At 49.6% G+C, this 17,183-nt stretch overlaps 1 protein-coding gene across 4 annotated transcripts in view; it reads left to right on the forward strand.

Annotated features, from left to right (window-relative positions):
- Positions 1–17,183, forward strand: part of SFXN5 (sideroflexin 5) — a 151,573-nt gene that overhangs the window by 27,788 nt on the left and 106,602 nt on the right. For all 4 annotated transcript variants that reach the window (XM_076065890.1, XM_076065891.1, XM_032950529.2 and 1 more), the window contains exons 3-5: positions 615–692; positions 5,340–5,366; positions 10,417–10,471. In XM_076065890.1, coding sequence (XP_075922005.1) covers positions 615–692; positions 5,340–5,366; positions 10,417–10,471 — 160 coding nt within the window. The remainder of the gene's footprint in view (positions 1–614; positions 693–5,339; positions 5,367–10,416; positions 10,472–17,183) is intronic.

Genomic DNA, 17,183 nt, shown 5'->3' on the forward strand with positions numbered 1-17,183 from the left:
TGAGGGCAAGGAGGGCAGGTGGGGGGGGGCTGGTCTCCTAACAGGTGGATAATGAGGGTGCAGAGCGAGGGCGGGTATTTTTTTTTTTCCCCGTCACCGCTATTTCGCGGGGAGAGACAGCGGGAGTTCCTTTGCACTCGGCTCCGTTCTCATCATTACGCTCAAGAAACTAATTAATTCGGCTTCGCAGTGGCCCCTAGGAGGGCCCAGGCCTCTCGCTTTGATCCGGTGGCGTAAGAGTCATCTCGTTCGCGCTAATTGGGGTTTGTTGTGCGGCGACAGGAACCGATTCAACACCCCTCCTGCCCCCCCCCCCCTCCACCAACTTACACCCCCCCGCCTCCCCCTCGGATATGCGCATGGGTGGAGCCCCTCGGTCCATCTGTCTCCGTGAAGTGAACCAAATGTTGCGGTGATGTTTAAAAAAAAAAAATCCATTTTGTCTCGTTGATTTTACCTAACTTTACGTTTAACGTTTTTTTTTTCCCCCCCTCTCCCGTTCCTTGTTTTGCTCGGAATGCTCCCCCCCCCCCGCCCCGCCCCCTCTCCACCCCACCTGTTGTCACGTTCGTCGTTGCCCGCCGCTCCGTTGCGAACCGCCGACCCCGGCCCAGGCGGAGCTGCTGCGAGCCGTGGAGACCCTCGACGACTACAAGAAAGGCGTCGCTCATCCCGGGGTGACGGACAAGCAGGTAGCGCGACCTCGGGCGTCACCCGCGCGTGACGTCCGCGCGCGTGACGTCACGCGCGCGTCACCCGCGCGTGACGTCCGCGCGCGTGACGTCACGCGCGTCACCCGCGCGTGACGTCCGCGCGGGTTCGCGCCCGAGATGGAGAGGCACGCCGACGCGCCTGCGAGCGTGGGGGCGGCGCCGCGCCGCGGTTCGCGCGCCCTGCGCCACGAACCCGGCCACCCGAAGTTCGATTCCCGCTCGCGGACAACGTCGGCGACGATTGCCTGGACCGGTCCCGGGCCTCCCTTAGCTTGACTCGGCCTCAAACGAGCAGCTGGTGCGATGTGTAAAAGTTATCGCCGCCCGGGAGGAGACAAAGGCGGCCGGGCGTGGATTCCGGCCACCCACCCCCTTTGTGGGTGCTCGCCAACAGCGCTTGTCCCAACAGTCCGACGAGGCTATACGGGGGGGGGGGGGGATCCTTTGCCTTTGTGCGCATGCGCGTACCGCCGACGCAGGTTCCGCCGTTGGAACCACGCGAGCGCCGCCGTCCATGATTCTTTTCGCTTGAGATCGGCACGAATCCGTAGCCACATCCGTCGTGCTGCGTTGAGGAACTTCTCAAACTTCTCAACGCAGTGCGGTATCCATCTGGCTCGTTTTCCCAAACGCATTTTTATTTGCTTGGGTGTTCGCTGATGTGCGTGTGTATTTTGGCGCGCGATGTGAAATATTTCAAAAGGCGCGTGTTGGTTGGTTTGCGTGAATTAACGGTTAGCGTTCCCGCATAATATGCAATTGTTTACATTGCAATTAGTCGCTGAGTCACTTTACTGTTGCATGTGGTGATACATTCTGAGTGTCCCTGTTCAAATAATCCAATTACGTTATTATTATATGACTTCACAAGAGAAAACATGACAATTGTGGTTTAGGAAATAAATGCGGTGATGTCAATGGAATAGTATTCATATGCCTGCTTTTGTGGTGTTTCTGTACGTTAAATACAGCCGTTATTTTCTGTTCGTTTAAAAATGAATTTACAATTAATACCTACCTGCTATATTTCAACAATTATTATCCAATTAACGCTAAATTAGCAGTTGCATTGATTCACTTAATTGGGTCATAAACAAATTGTGTTCATCCTTTCAACACAATACTTTGAAATTGCAACGTGAACTGCTTAATTGGTATGTAAATGAGGCGTTCACTTATGTATTGTGTGCATTGTACACACACACACACACTCTCAAAATACATTTATGTTTGAAGATACCTTCTCATTTCTTAATCGTTTATTTAGCCGAATGCACGATTGCCAAAGGGACCATGAAATGAAGATAGCCCCCAGTTGGTGTTCCAGGTGATGAATTTACATCTCGAGCCACCGCATTAATAACCAACTCACAGATGTCACCGGTGTTGCTCGAGAAGGTCGCCCTTCAAGACAGGTTTTCAGTTGACTTGGTTTCAATTAAATGGCAGCACAAGTCTGGCCACTTGGCACGTGTGTGTGTGTGTCCTGGCCTTCCCCTAGGTCGACTCGGCCTCAAATGAGTACCTGGTGCGGTGTGTAGTAAACATCGCTGCTACGGAGACAAAGGCGGCCGGGCGTGGTGTTGGCCACCCACCCCCTCGTGTGCCGTGCCGGCCTTCATAGGTGCTCGCTAACAGCACTTGCCCCTACAGTCTGTTAAGGCTATGCGGGGAATCTTTGTCTTTTTTGGATATATGTGTGTGTGTGTGGGGAGCGATAGTGTGGCGGTTCGCGCGATGCGCTACAAACCCGGCTACCCGAGTTCGAGTCCCGCTCACGGCCAACACCAGTGATGATTATCTGAACCGGTCGTGGGCCTCGCCTAGGTGGACTCAGCCTTAAATGAGTACCTGGTGCGGTACGTTAACATTGCCACCGGGGAAACAAAGGCGACCGGGCGTGGTGTTGGCCACCCACCTCCCTCGTGTGCCGTGCCGGCCTACATAGGTTGCTACTCGCTAACAGCACTTGCCCCTACAGTTTGTTCTATCCGGGGGACACTTGTCTTTGTTTTTTCCCTGACATTTCCACATTGACTTGTCTTGGCTGGTAGCGCTGTTTAATTGGGAAATGGGCCAGGAAAAAGGAAAAGGCTGCAAGGTAAATGGATGCTAATAAATCCAATTCATCGCTTCATTGCCACCTCCCCCCCCCCCTCTAATTTAATGGTTTAATTTACACATCTCTCTCTGCCTCTCAACAGGATCCTGCCAGTAATTGACGCTTAAATTGATTAGTTAATTTACCAATATAGTACTTAACTAATTCGTGCATTTCATTATCATTATCTCTACTTACCAACACGATTCCGGTAAATACGAGTGCAGTTTAAAACATATATATCTAATATAAAGCTGAGGATTGAATAGTTGAAGTGGTTGACATTTTCTTAGAGATTCACAGAAATCATTCTCGGGGAAAAACCCTGACTATACATTGATTTTTACTAACTATGTCATTTTTTTTCAATTTGACCAGTTAAGGCACACTGAGCTATATAGTTATTTTTCAGAAGCGATTTGGTCACAAATTATAGCTCAACGAAGTGGCTTATCATCACGTGGGAATGTATAGCAGCCAAATACTCTAAACGCATGATGTTGATTCTAAATGCGGAGGGAAAAACTAGAGGACCCAGAGAAAAATCCACGCTCCAACGGGGAGAACATGCAAACTTTAAATGTACAGGCGTCAGGGTTGGCATCGAACTTACAACCTGCTGTATACCAGGCGAGGTAGTTAACATCTCACCACCATAGAAGTTTGCGTGGTTCTACATTGGTGATGGAAACATACTGTGTGTATTTTTGTAATATGCCGAATCCAAATTTAAAGTTCGCTTGTAGGTTTTTTTCGGGAACACACGTGTGCAATCTCGTCAGTGGGAGAGGCTCAAACTCTGGTTTCGGCCACTTGTGTCGGAAGCTGACATTTGACCTTCGACCAAGTCCCATTCCCCTTTGACTCCGCGTAGCGAAGGGGAGTTGGTTGTTAAGGTTTGATGGCATCGACGCTGAGGCCTGGGGGGGTCAATGTGAGTGCTTGTTCGATGCCAAAACACTCATTGATGGAATTGACCAAACATCCGAATGAAGCGGGCCCTCCTGAAAACAGTGTGCAGAGACTCAGAGAGAGCCTTTCTTTTTTTAAATACTGGAATCATTAATTGGCATTTCATGTTATTTTCAAAATGAACTCCAACAAGCAGCGATACTTATGAACAGTCGTGACAACAATTGCAGTAATTTTAGGAAGACTTTCCTTGGTAAATATATTAATATAATTATTATTGATCTTGGTCTGGCCTATGTGTTACGGATATAGTGCGACCTGACATACATTTTAGATGTGCAAGTCTGGACTTGACGATGATAACCCACAGGGGTTTATTTAACATTTTGTCTGACTTCGTCCCTAATGTAAGAGTGAAATGTCTTGTCGCATGATGGGGTGGCATGTAAACGTCATGGCATTGTTAAGTTAAATACTCAAATGAAGACTGCTCTGGTTTTTATTTTAATAGTTGTTTGACCATATGCCCCCGGTGGCTCAGCGGCTTTTGGTTGGAAGCCTTTGAGTTCGAATTCCAGTCGGGGTCGACTCAGCCCATGATCCATCTCGGTTCAATAAAATATATACAACTTTATGAGGAAATCAAGAGCGGTTATCTTTTATAAATACTCTCTCGCCAAAGAAATGTGGATTTCATACCACGAGCTCAGGGCTGTGAAGAGTAGGTGAGCACCACCCTATGTCCAGTTCAGTGGGAAACCTACTTGGGCTATTTTGAAAATAATTATTAGTGGTTGGTGAATGAAGACTCAATTATTATAACTATTTAATCTTCATTCACCAAGCCACACTGACCAGTGTGGTGAAGTAATGATCCGGCCGGTGGTGGCTACGCACCCCTCTAATCCAGCACTGTAGACGCGAGGGTTAGTGGATCACACAAATCACGTGAAGCTCCCTTTGTGTGGATGTCCAGGAGGTGTCATTCCCTGTCTCGCCAGGAGAATGCAGTACAGCAAAATTGTGGACGCCACCAGTTCCGTCTGTGGGATAGAGTGTTTCCCCCTTGCATGCGTGGGTTTTCTCCCAGTGCTCCGGTTTCCACCCACGTGTGAACACTCCTTAATTGGCCAATAATAGCACCTTATTATGCAGAGGAACATGGAGCTTGGGAAATTGTTGGCACCGTGAGGCTGCATTCCCGCCTGTCTGGTTCCTGGCGCCTCTGAGTCGTCTCCTGTTTTGGATAGTGAGTGAATACTGTGCGTTGCGTTACAAGTTGAAATTTGCATTATTATGACTGACGGCAGTGGATTCACGAAGGGCTGTGAAAACCAAAACATTTTACTGTCAATGTTACATTGAATAAAATAAAGAATACTAGCAACAATAATAATCATATAAAAGCAATCGTTTTTACATGCTATGGTTCTTTCGGTAAAGTCACGTAGATAGAAAAAGAAAGTGATGAAAAATATCACGACGTTTTGATCGCAACACAAGCGGTCCTGATGACGTTTCAATCGCAACACAAGCGGTCTTAATAGAATATGAATTCCTGCAGTGACGAAAGTTTTAAGTCAAAATCGTTGTTCTGTTTTCTGTTTTTGCAGCTCTGGGAAGCGCAGAAAGTCAAGCAGGTATGTAATCCACGTTCTCGGTGCGATCCGGACCCTCCCAGTGAAAGCCGTGAGCAAACCCAGGGGCGGCAGCGGCAGTGACGGCGCGGGCTTCCCAGCGCAAACGCACGCCGAGTTCGTCAGCTCCCCGACGCTCGGTACAAAGCCTCCCAGACCTGGACTTTGGGGGAGGGGGGGGGGCGGGGTGGGCAATCCATTTGAACTCGTCCAAGCGATGAAACAAAAGCACAAGAACGTCCGCACGTCCGCACGCACGCACGAGGCTGACCGAACCTGAACTTCATTGTCCTCGCCCACAATGCCCTACTCTGTACGCTGACCCCCCGAACAGAGACGTTTGAGACGATTAGAGAGTCACTCGGGGATCAGACGTGGAAGCCCCTCGGAGTGCGCGCACAGTTGGTTTAACATTTGCATAATCCACCGAGATCGGCCATCTCCGGCCCCGCTCGCTCGCTCTGCAATGCGGCGGCCGCATTAACATTTTTGCGCGTTGCAATCAACTCGTCATCGGCTCTCCGCGGAGACTGAGCCTTTGTGCTCTAATCCGAGGGCGAAGCGATTTACGTCCAGGCCACTCGAGCCGCGATATTGTGCGTGATATCGGCTTTGTTTGCCAGAGAGCCCTTTCCTCTTGCCACCCTCCTTTCATTTTCTTGGTCCTCTTTTTACCTTAAGATTTTGGAACCGGACGATGTGCTAATTGTCCGTTGTGGTGCTGTGCCAGTGTGTAATTTATTCAAGTATTCGATCATTGATAAAGATACATCTATATCTCTTGTACGATGATGATAATGGTGATGATGATAATTATGACAGTGGTGATTTTGAAATTAATATACCGTCTCTGTTGGCGATGTTAGGCCGGTAGATTTTCGAAGTGATCGCTGTATCTGGGAGGAAAGCCAAGTGCTAAGAGAAAGCCCCCACATCGTTCAATGTGCTGAATGGATGAGCAAATGTTAACTTACTTTCCCGCTATGCAGGAGATTATGGGTTCGATCCCAACCCTCGTGTGGATTTTTCTCAGGCTCCTCCGGTTTTTCCCTCCATTTTTAGAAACTTGCGTTTTCGAGAATTTAGGTGCTATAAATTTCTACATGATAAGCCACTTTGCTGAGCTAGCATTTGTGGCCAGGTCGCTTCTGAAAATGAGCTATATAGCTCAGTGGGCCTTACCTGGTAAAATAACAATTTGTTTCATTTTAGTTTATAATAAAAAATTCCGGCCTACTTGCTCTTACTAAAATGTACATTTTTTTAAGTTTTTGAAAATGAATTACCATCTACAGCGACAGAAATAGGTGACCTTACAGTTTAGGTGATTGTGGCTTACAACGTGGCTGCCGGCACAGCTCACCATTCTTGGTGGCCTACATTGACACAAATTCACGGGGCATCTTTTGGCTGCACCTCGCCTCGTGAATGCGCGCGCCGTTTGTGGCAGCCTTCGTCCAGCAGTGGATTGGCACGCAGATGCGCAGTTTGTTCGTAATAAGTTTCACTTGCAAGCTGTTTAGCGGGAACAGTCGTAACGAACGATAGGAATGTTTGTTGCCATGGAAAATGTGCGCATGCAACAGTGCCTTGAGCGACAGTTCCACAGCGTGAATCGTTTTGTTCTATCCACGAGGACGTCAACTCGGAAGTTGTGTGGCAGAGTTTAAAATAATGATTTCAGATTGAATTTTGTTTCGCTAACTTTGCCGTGTCATCCTGTGTCCGTTTGGCACGAGATGATTTCCGCCGCGCACCATTCGCAACCGTCATCCTATTTGACGTATTGTGTTTAATTTAGCGCCTCTAGTGGCTGCTGCAGGGTTTTCACCAAAGCGCAACCACTTTAAATCTTACACAGGTCAACAATAAGTCGTTCACGCAACACACAAACTCGCACGCACGCGCTCCCAATCGGTATGTTTGGAACACTTGGTGTTAATTGATTAATCAATGCATCGTCAGTCACGCGCCTAGTGTTCACATGCTATGGTGCCGGAGAGTTCATTTCTCTTGCTCCCTTCCTCAGGACTGCTCTGCGATCCGTCATCTTTTTCCCCAAAGTTGCTATAACCTCGCCGAATCAAAGAAAAAAATTGTCTTAGCTAATTTCTGCTGCGATATAATTAGCGCTTTGAGATCTTGATCACCTTTGTTGGCATTCGGCGCTTGTGCTAAGCAATGCCATTAAAACACTAACAAGTGATATTGATGAATCAAAGTTCCTTTTTTAGTACATGGCCCATTTTACTGCCTGTTTGCAGTCGATAGACCAAAGAAATTATAATTTTTTTTAAATGAAAACCCCCACTAGGCCTGGAATGTTCATCATAAGCCAGATGTTGGTGGAGGCCCAGGACACGAGTCAGGAGCAGGGCACAGGCTCTCTCGTGGCCGAGGCTAACCAGCACGCACACGCGCAGACACAGACACGTACACGCATGCACACACGTACACGCACGCACGAGCACACACAAAGCACATGCAGGTAGTAGGCACGCGCATGCATACATGCACACACGCACACATGAAAATTCTCGCACACGGGGAATTCACATGGACGCAGGCGCACGCTTGCGCGCATGCACACAGTCATATGCAGATGCGCGTTTACGTACAGACTGTTGGGGCAAGTGCTGTTAGCGAGCGCCTAGCGAAGGCCAGCGCGGCATGCGAGGGGGTGGGCGTCTGGCACAACGCCCGGCCTCCTTTGTCTCCCCAGTGGCGATGTTTACACATCACACTAGATATTAATTTGAGGCTGATTCGACCTAGGGGAGGCCCAGGACCGGTTCAGACAACTGTCGCTGGTGTTGGCCATGAGCGGAAATCAAACTCGGGTCATCGGGTTCATAACGCAGCGTGCTACCCGCTACACCACCACTCCCCACAAAGACACACGTACAGACACACGTACAGACACACGTACAGACACACGTACAGACACAGGCACACACGAAGACGCACGTGCACTGGCGTACACACTCATCCATAAACGTTGGCCCCGTTCTCCCCTCTGTCCCGAAAGTGCTCTGACGGACAGCTAACGATGCTAATCTGCTGCCTTTGTGAGCCAGTTGGAGCATAGTGTGGAACCAATAATCAAAGCCGGGCTTTGTCAAGTCCAACTGCTTCTTACCCATTCCCAGCAATGTTAAGCCTCAGCATGGTAATTTTCAACCTCTTTGAGAAACCGAAATGACACTGTCAAACACAACCTAGCTGCGATTGCTCATACATTAAGTCAAAACAATTCCGCCGCCATTAATTAGCATTGCTGTGCTGTGCTGCAAGACGGGTCACGACTCAGCAGGGTCTGCGACCTGGAAAGGATTTTCGTACCCGGAGGTACCCACGTCCAGTGTGCCTCTCGCTAAGGCTCCGGCTACTCGAGTCACGTGCCACGTCTACTCCGGTCTACCAGCGGCGAGAAAGTCGTGCGCCCCTCACGCCGAGGCGTTTGGGAAGTCACGCGCCCGCTGCCCTGTAAGGCGCGTAAAAAATAGACCAGAACGACTGCTGTTTTTTAACCCAGACTTCTTCCGAGCGCTCCCCGCCTTAGCACAGCCGGGGCCCGAGCGGGTCTACGAACTCTCGCGGGGGGCGGGGGGGTGGGGGGCCATCGTGTGACGGTTTCGGCGAAGGCGCGGACCCGGGTGGCTTTTTTGCCGGTCCGGACGGCGCCTCTCACCGGGCCGCTCGAACGTGTCCTTAAAGCGATCGCGCACACAAAATCCCGCTTTGCACTGCCACGGTCCCTTCTGCCTCGGTCGACTTTCCTTACCGCGGGATGACGTTCGCAGTTTAAAACCCTAACGGTTCCCGCGACGGCGTGAAACGCTGCAAATCACCATCGGCTGTTCTTCGTTGGCTCTTAAGCGCAAATCTGCTCCTGGCTGTCGTGGCCCTCGAAAGGTTAATTTGGGCAACAGCTGGTGAGATGGGGAGCGAGAGCGTGGCAGAGTACAAATTGGCCTAGCCCGGAGCTCACGGCATGAAACCTGTCAGGAGGCTGTGCAAAGAAGTGGCATGGCGCTAATTACCGTTCCTTCCTTTATCTTGGCTGCACATCTCTCACTCCCCATCACTGGCGCACTCCCTCCCTCTTTCTCTCTCCCTCTACCCTCTTGTTGCACTCTCTTTCAGCCTTACTTTCCTACTCCCCGAGTGTAGGTTCTTGCAGAAAAACATGAAATTGCTGCTGATGATGGTGATTTTTTTTCTCCCCTCTGCCCCCCCCCCCCCCACATACTTTTCTTTGGTGTCTTACCTGGGTGTGTTGTGTTCCATTGTGAAACGGTGGCGGGGGTTCGGTAGGATGCGTGCAATGTTATCCCCCCCCCCCCGTTTAATTTGATGGCACGTGTAAGGAGCGGCACCTCGTCGAAATGTGTCGCTGCGTGGGTGTAGTTTTCTAGCTGGTGAAGGCCCCCCGGGGTCGCATAATACATCGGTCATAATTCCCGTTACGCAGCCAAAGCCTCATTCAGTTTCAATATTTTAGTTGTAAGGAGGGTCCTGCTGCATTGGGATATTTGGCCATTTCCAGTCGTGAGCTTTTCGGCTTTGAGATTACCGCAGCGTGGGACAAAAACCAGAGAAGCCGGGGAGAAAAGACCACGTGCGTATCACGAGGGCGCTACGCTCCCAACTTTCGCTAACAGACAGTTTCAATTACCCATCTCCCGAGCTTGGGACAAATGCACAAATGAGTGGCGACGCGCCCTGCGGCCCAAGCACAGTGCCTGCAGAGGCCAGGAAACCGCGATCGCAGGTGCGCTCAGACTTCGGCATTTCATTTGTGTGTGAAGAGCCCCATGGCGTCGGGTAATGGGAAGTGCCGGAGCCCCAGGTCCTCTACGCCGAGCCGTCTGCTTGCTCAAAGCCGTTCTTCGATCGTGCGTGGTGCGCAACAATTCTCTCTCTCTCTCTCACTCCATTCCGCTGAGGCGAAGAATTCGCTCCGATGTTTATTTGATTTTTTTTAACTCGGCCCCGGTCGTTCTCCTCTCCCTCTGTCTGTGCACGCTCCTAATGGCTGTTTCTCTCGCAGGCCATTTTGCACCCTGACACGGGCGAGAAGATTTTCATGCCGTTCCGGATGTCAGGTGAGGCTTTCGCTCGGCGCACTCGGACGCGGTCTTTTCGCACCATGCCGAATATTTTGCTCGTTAACGAGGGGTTACTGGGCTGCTCTCTCCCTCCACCACAGCACCCTTGCCCCCTCCCCATGCGAACTTCCTTGCCTCCCGCTTGTCGCTGCCCCTCCTTGCTTCCACCTCCCACTCCACGCCGCCTCCACCACAGCCACCGCCACTCCGACCACCACCACAGCTCCACCATCACCGCCGCCACCGCCGCTGTACACCATCACCACCACTCCAACCACCACCGCCGCTACCGTTGAAGTTACGACCATTGCCAACGCAACGACAAACACCACCACCATCGCCAACATCTACCTCTATTACCATCGCCACCTCAACCCCCGTCACCACCTCCTCCACCAGCAACACTGAAACCACAGTCATCATCACCACCACCACTGCCCGCCACCCCCACCTCCAACAGCACCACCAATCCAACCAACCAACCCCACCACCGCTACGAATCAACACCCAGCACCGCCACCCTCGTGGGCCGTCCTCTCCCGCTCACCTGGTGTGGCCGTTGGTGGCAATTAACGAGTAGCGGCGTCTGTTAGAGAAGGAATTAAATGCAGAAGTGGGAAAGGGAGGAAGTAAAAAAAAATTGGAAAGAGCGTGTAAAAGAGAATCACGGTGCACTAACGTGATCGACTGCATCCAGCAAAGTTTTAGAACCGTGCATACGGCTGGGCAGAGAGAGAGCCCTGCTATCAGATTAAACCAGGCATGAAATATGAAACTCATACCCAACCTCCAGCCTGGGTGCTTTTTTTCCCCCCTTCCTCTAAACACAATGGGATGTATATTTAAAGGACCTTAAAATAAAACCCAGCTTTAATGAGCCAAGGGTCTGTAGATTCATCAGCGACTTTGTTTGCCTGTTAATTAACTAATTTAATTTTGGCATGGGCGCTGTTTTCAAACAAAAAAAAATGGTTTACAAGGTAAGCCCACTGAGGCTATATAGCGACGCCCACAAATTATAGCTCAACGAAGTGGCTTAGCACGTGGAAATGTATAGCAGCGAAATGCTCTAAACGCGTGATGTTCATTCTAAATGTGGAGGGATAAACCGGAGGTCCAGGACAAAAATCCAGGCAAACCACGGGGAGAACGCGCAAGCTTAAAATATACGAGCGTCAGGAGTCGGGATCGAACCCACGACCTCCCGTATACCAGGCAGGGCAGTTACCATCTCGCCACCGTGGGTGCCTCCCTTTTGCCCGCGCTCGAGCCGGGGACTGAGGACTCCGTGGCGCTCGGCTTGTTTAACGGGAGTGGGGAGGGAAGGCGGCGTCTTTGACGAGTTCCGAAGTGAAGAGCGATAAATATCCCGCCCGTCGACGGCTCCTTGTCTTCAGCAGCCGGGCCCCTCTTGAAGATAATGCACAGCTCAATAAATAACCCTTGGGAGGGGTTAATTGATCATTATCGCTCTCGGGCAAACACCCTTGAACGTAATTGGCGTTCCATATTTCAACACGTCCAGGAGTGCAAAGAAGGAAAGTCCCTCTGAATTAAGCGATGTCGTTACATTACCCCCACATTACATTGCCCCGCGCAAACGAACGGAGCTTGCAGTAACACACTCCGGTAATTTATTGCCCGTGCACACATGTTCTTGGGAATAATGCTGGGCTTGGTAATGGCGGAAAGCGTGTGGGGGGTTTTTCCCCTCTTCCCCCCGCCGCCACTTCTCCACCGTGACGCGCCGCGTTTGCCGAAATGCTCGGGGCCACGATCCACGTGTTCGCATACATCTCACAGTGGCCACCGCTCGTCACCCGCCTGCTCAGGCCGGGCCGAGGGTGCGGTTTGGCCGCCATCGCATGGGGATTCCGTGTGGGATAATTACCCGGTGTGCGCACGGCGAAATTTGCGGGACAGGTCCGAGCATGCGGCCGAGCGAATGTGTGGCGTTTCCGAGAGGGTGAACCCCCCTCCCCCACCCCCCTCTCCACTGCCCCTCCCCTCACCCCGCCGTCGCTACCCTCCCGATCGTCTTCATAAGCGCACACAAATCTAAATGCGGTGTTTTATTTTCCGTCTTCTGTAGTTGTCATTTTCGCGCTCTCCGATCGCGTCGTGAGACCAAAATATCCGTTCGCATGCATCTCATGCATGCGTGGAAGCGGATATCACAGAGCTTGCTCTCAAGTGGACTCTGGCTATACAGTAGAGAGTAATGCTCATCTCGTGACGGCCAGCCCGATAATGAATTGACGGAGCTCGTATTTTAAGCGCAGAAACACATTTTACGTGAGGGTTTTTGGTCGTGCAGTCATTTGTGAGAAGACGGTTTAGTCACGGGTGGCTGCCTGCATTCGAACCCAGGGAACGCAGCGGTGCTCAGCGCTCTGACCTCTGAGCCACGTAGTCACCTCTTAAAATAGTTTTTAAATATCATGCGTGAATTATGCAGCGTTAAAAAAAATTACGTTACATTTTCTCAAACAAAACGCATTTGCAGAGATTATTGTTTTTTTTTTAAACGGTTTCATCGCAGAGGTGATTTGAGATGGATGAATGTGAACGTAATACAAAGTTAATACGCATCATCCACCTGTCACAATATCACCCGCAATGCCACTGATCTCATCAGATTTCGGAAGCTAAGCGAACTTGAGCCTGGATATTTCCTGGATGGGCCACTGCCATGCAAAACAGGTCTTACAGGCTCTGAAGGCAGCGTGATGGGCGACAGAGGGCAGTGCAGCATAAAGTCCACCTTTGTACTGCGCTTCCATGCGGATATGTTCATCACCTTCACCAAACCGAGCTGAGCTCACTAACATAACGATTACGGCCCAATGAAGCCACATGTCCCGGTGAGGCCCTCATCAAGCAGTGGACAATGGGCCGCACAGGTGCAGGTACAAGCAGCGTCCGCAAATCGGCTTTCTGGATAACAGCGTACCGGGTCGTGGTGACCACGGTAAAGTGCCGCACTCTGCTGCCCGAGCATTTCGATTTTTTTCTCCTTTGGCGACGCTGCACAGGTGCCCTTGCGCTGGCACATTGACCGCCCCACACACATTGCGGTGACTAATCCCCAGTCGTACAACCAATCCGTCAACACCGCCTACCCGTGTCAGCCGTGCGCCACCTGCCTCTGTCTCTGCGTTTCCTCCGCGGTATTCGTGAGTGGAGTTTCTCCACCCCCGCTCTTGTGAACCGGCCGCAGTGGCACACGACACACACGTGATGTATTAAAAATAATATTTTCTATCGGGCACTGCGGTTGAGAACTATTGACTCACTATGTCTCTCGCCGCTACCCTGTCTCTCTTCTATGAAGAAGAGCCATTGCCCAAAACATTGCCTAATGGACACTGTTTCTTCTTTAGAACAGTGTTGATTGATGCGTTAACCTGCAAATGAGAAGTACTTAAATATAACTTTAAAAAAACAGACAAAAACCTTTTCCATGAGCCTGAGATTTTACTTACTATGCACTCCCCTCCCCCCTTAATTATATGTTGATATTTAATGCTTTCTGTTCCAACGATGTTCAACATCCTGTGTTTACACAGAGACAGGGGAAGGTATTATTGTTATTTCTTACACACCCCAAGCTTTGCGTGTAATAAAGCAAGGTGAAGCGGGCCCACAAAAGACATGGCCGAAACACGTTTGTGTCAAGACATGTGGCGTGAATTTCACACCACCTGGGGTGCCTAACGTCTACCTTGTTCGCGCCAGATCCGCTAAAATAACACCATAACAGTCGTTAAATCCAAGGGTAACTTTTGGGGATGTTTAAAGTGGCAAGAGCTGTAATTTAAAGGCCTTGCAAGGGTTTTTATTTTGGAATATATATCTATATCTCCGTAATGCCCCTGTGCCGGTCGTTTTCATGGGCTCTAAGCCAGGACGGGCTTGTGAGGCCTTTTCCCAGGCCGATGAACCTCTTAGTATTCATACACCCACTGCTTCATCATCAGCCATGATCTATCCACTGCTCGATGAAGGCCTCCTCCTCAAGCTGTCACCACGTCCAACAGTCAAACGATGCCAGTCTGGCTTTTGCACTTCTTCGCCGTGTTCATCCTCTTGGGTGTGAACACTGGCCCGTCATGTCTCCTTGCGACATGTCCCTGCCCTACAAGTGGTGATATTGTTGTGCTACGATGATTTGAATCGTTCTACATAATGCTCCAGATATATTCGATGAAAACGGTCGTCCACCAGAATTTTATTTTTAATTCTCAAGATACCACTCGCTTGCAATTTCAAGTGTAATACACAGCATATCATGGCCAAGGGAGGGAGTGACTTGCCAAATGATCATCATAACTAGCCTAATGACCCTTGCGATGCTATGAACCCAAATTGGAAAAATACACTAATTGGCTGAAGCCATGTAGTAACATCACTCCTTACTGTGAAACTACTGTAGACCATAATTGTCTAAAACATAGCGGTTTCGTAATAGCCCCTTTGCTATAAATAACGGCACAAAATACCAAATGTATTATGATTTCAAGGACCGTGTAATTGCCCGTCCTTGTGGATAATCCTTGGCTCTCCTTCGTGGTGCCCTAAGTCCAGACACCGATCTTGTCGCCTTGCTTGCCACCACTTGCAAGGCCTAGCGAGCTCTGCCTCCACGTCTAGCCCACGCTACGCCATGCTTTCCACTCGCAGTCTTAATGCGCCGGGCGCCTTGACAGCCCATGCTCCTCTGCGTCGGCATAAACCGTTACGCTGGCCTCCTGTGCCTTGCCACCTTTGTCTGGTCTTCTCTGTTCTGCCTCCTGTGCCCAGCCTCTTCTGTTCGGCCTCCTCTAGCCAGCCTCCTGTGCCCGGCCTCCTGTGCCCGGCCTCCTATGTCCTGGAGGAATCCGATGAGCTATAAAGCTATTTTTCACAGATGTCCAGTAGCGGTGGGTCAGATAATTAAAACAACAAATGTAACAAAACACGATCAGAGTGCAGAGTATAGGAGAGGTAAGCAAATCATTAAACGAATATATATTTTTATTTTCCCAGGTAAAGCCGACTGAGCTGTTAGCTTCTTTTTTCAGAAGCGACCTGGCCACAAACGATAGCTTTACGAATTGGCTCATCACGTGGACACTTATAGTGGCCAAAAATTCAAAATAAATAAAAATTCCCATGGGCCACGTCAGTCTAAACCAGGGGTGGGGAACGTCTGGCCCGCGGGCAGGATAAGGCCCGCGAAATCATTTGGTCTGGCCCTGCCAAGGCAACCGCAGGCGAGACTCGAAATTCAATAAATCTAGGAGCAAACCTGGAAAAGCAGTTGTGAGTAGCAACATCATCAATACCAGCTAACATCACACCCTCACCAAAGAGAAGCAGTTCCAGCCATCACATTAGGGGTGAGTGAATTAAATGTTTGACCAAATATAACAGGCTAATTTTTAAGTTGATAATTTTGTATGGCCCGCGAATGATGTTATAAATATCCAAATGGCCCTTGGCAGAAAAAAGGTTCCCCACCCCTGGTCTAAACGATAGCCGATGTCCTACAACAGTGCCGTTCCTATTTTGGCCATCCATGGCAGTAAATAAAATGCGTTCCATTGGTTGGCAGCTGCAAAACGTTGCAAAATTTGTCCTGAACGCACTTTGCCGACTTCAAATCCGAGATGATTTTTCATTGGAATCACATGACTCGGCAGCGAAAATGCTCGACGGGGCCTCTGAAAGCAGCTGTTTCAGCCCATAAAACAGGAGGCCGATTGAGCCCCGGCAATGATTCGATATTGTTTATCACATTTATTAAGCACACGTGCTGGCGCTGTTCGCGCTGCTGGAGAGGGTGGTGTTGCGAGATGTGTTAGATGTTTATTACGTTCGCAGCCATTCACTCAAAAGTAATTTGTTGACATAGAGCGAAGTTCTTATTAAGGCGAACGCATACCTGTCAAACCCATACGGTTTACCCGTATTCTAGTACAGTGAAATTGAGTTTTCAGGTCCATACGGCGTACAGCCGTTGCAATACGGGCGAACATTTTTTTTTTAAATTTGTGTTTCTCCCTTGTGATGGGACTTTGTGGGATGAACGTTGAGATGTATAAGGGTACGGGGTGACCAATAATGTCTGAATTGGTCTGTAATAAGGTCGGCACTGATAAGGGGTTGACAGGTATGCGAATAACAGTGCCTGGTGTGTGTGTTTACGAAGTACTTTTGCTTTGTTGTTTGTGGCCTAAATTAATGGACAAATAACGGCAGATCAAGAGTTGTTTTGAGCGAATTGGCCAACAAATGCAAAACCAAAAACCGCTCTGTAAATAAACGTTAATTCCGCATGTTTTATGGTTGAAAAGAAAAGCTATATTCCCAAGGCAGCGTTGCTAATTCTGTATACAAATTAAAATTACTGTAAGTTCAAGGTAAGCAGTGATGTTTATTTAAAAAAAAATGATTGTAACTTAGCTTGAATCAAGGTAGTGTAGAGCTGAACACATTTCCGTTCCGTTTGAGGCCTTGGACTTAGACTTTATTATTCCAGCTGGTGAGGCCCCAGTGAGCTGAGCAGCTCTGCTACGAGGACGACCACAGCTCAAGACTGTCGGCAGTGTTGACAGTTACAGGACATTGCAGTTAACGGGACATTACAGTCACGGGACATCACAGTTACAGGACATTGCTGGGAGGGAATGTAAAAACTAACAAGAGCCAAAAAACATTTATTTAC

Source organism: Petromyzon marinus, chromosome 9 (genome assembly GCF_048934315.1).
Source record: "Petromyzon marinus isolate PM22_M1 ecotype Great Lakes invasive population chromosome 9, UKy_Petmar_22M1.pri1.0, whole genome shotgun sequence".
Lineage (NCBI taxonomy): Eukaryota > Metazoa > Chordata > Hyperoartia > Petromyzontiformes > Petromyzontidae > Petromyzon > Petromyzon marinus.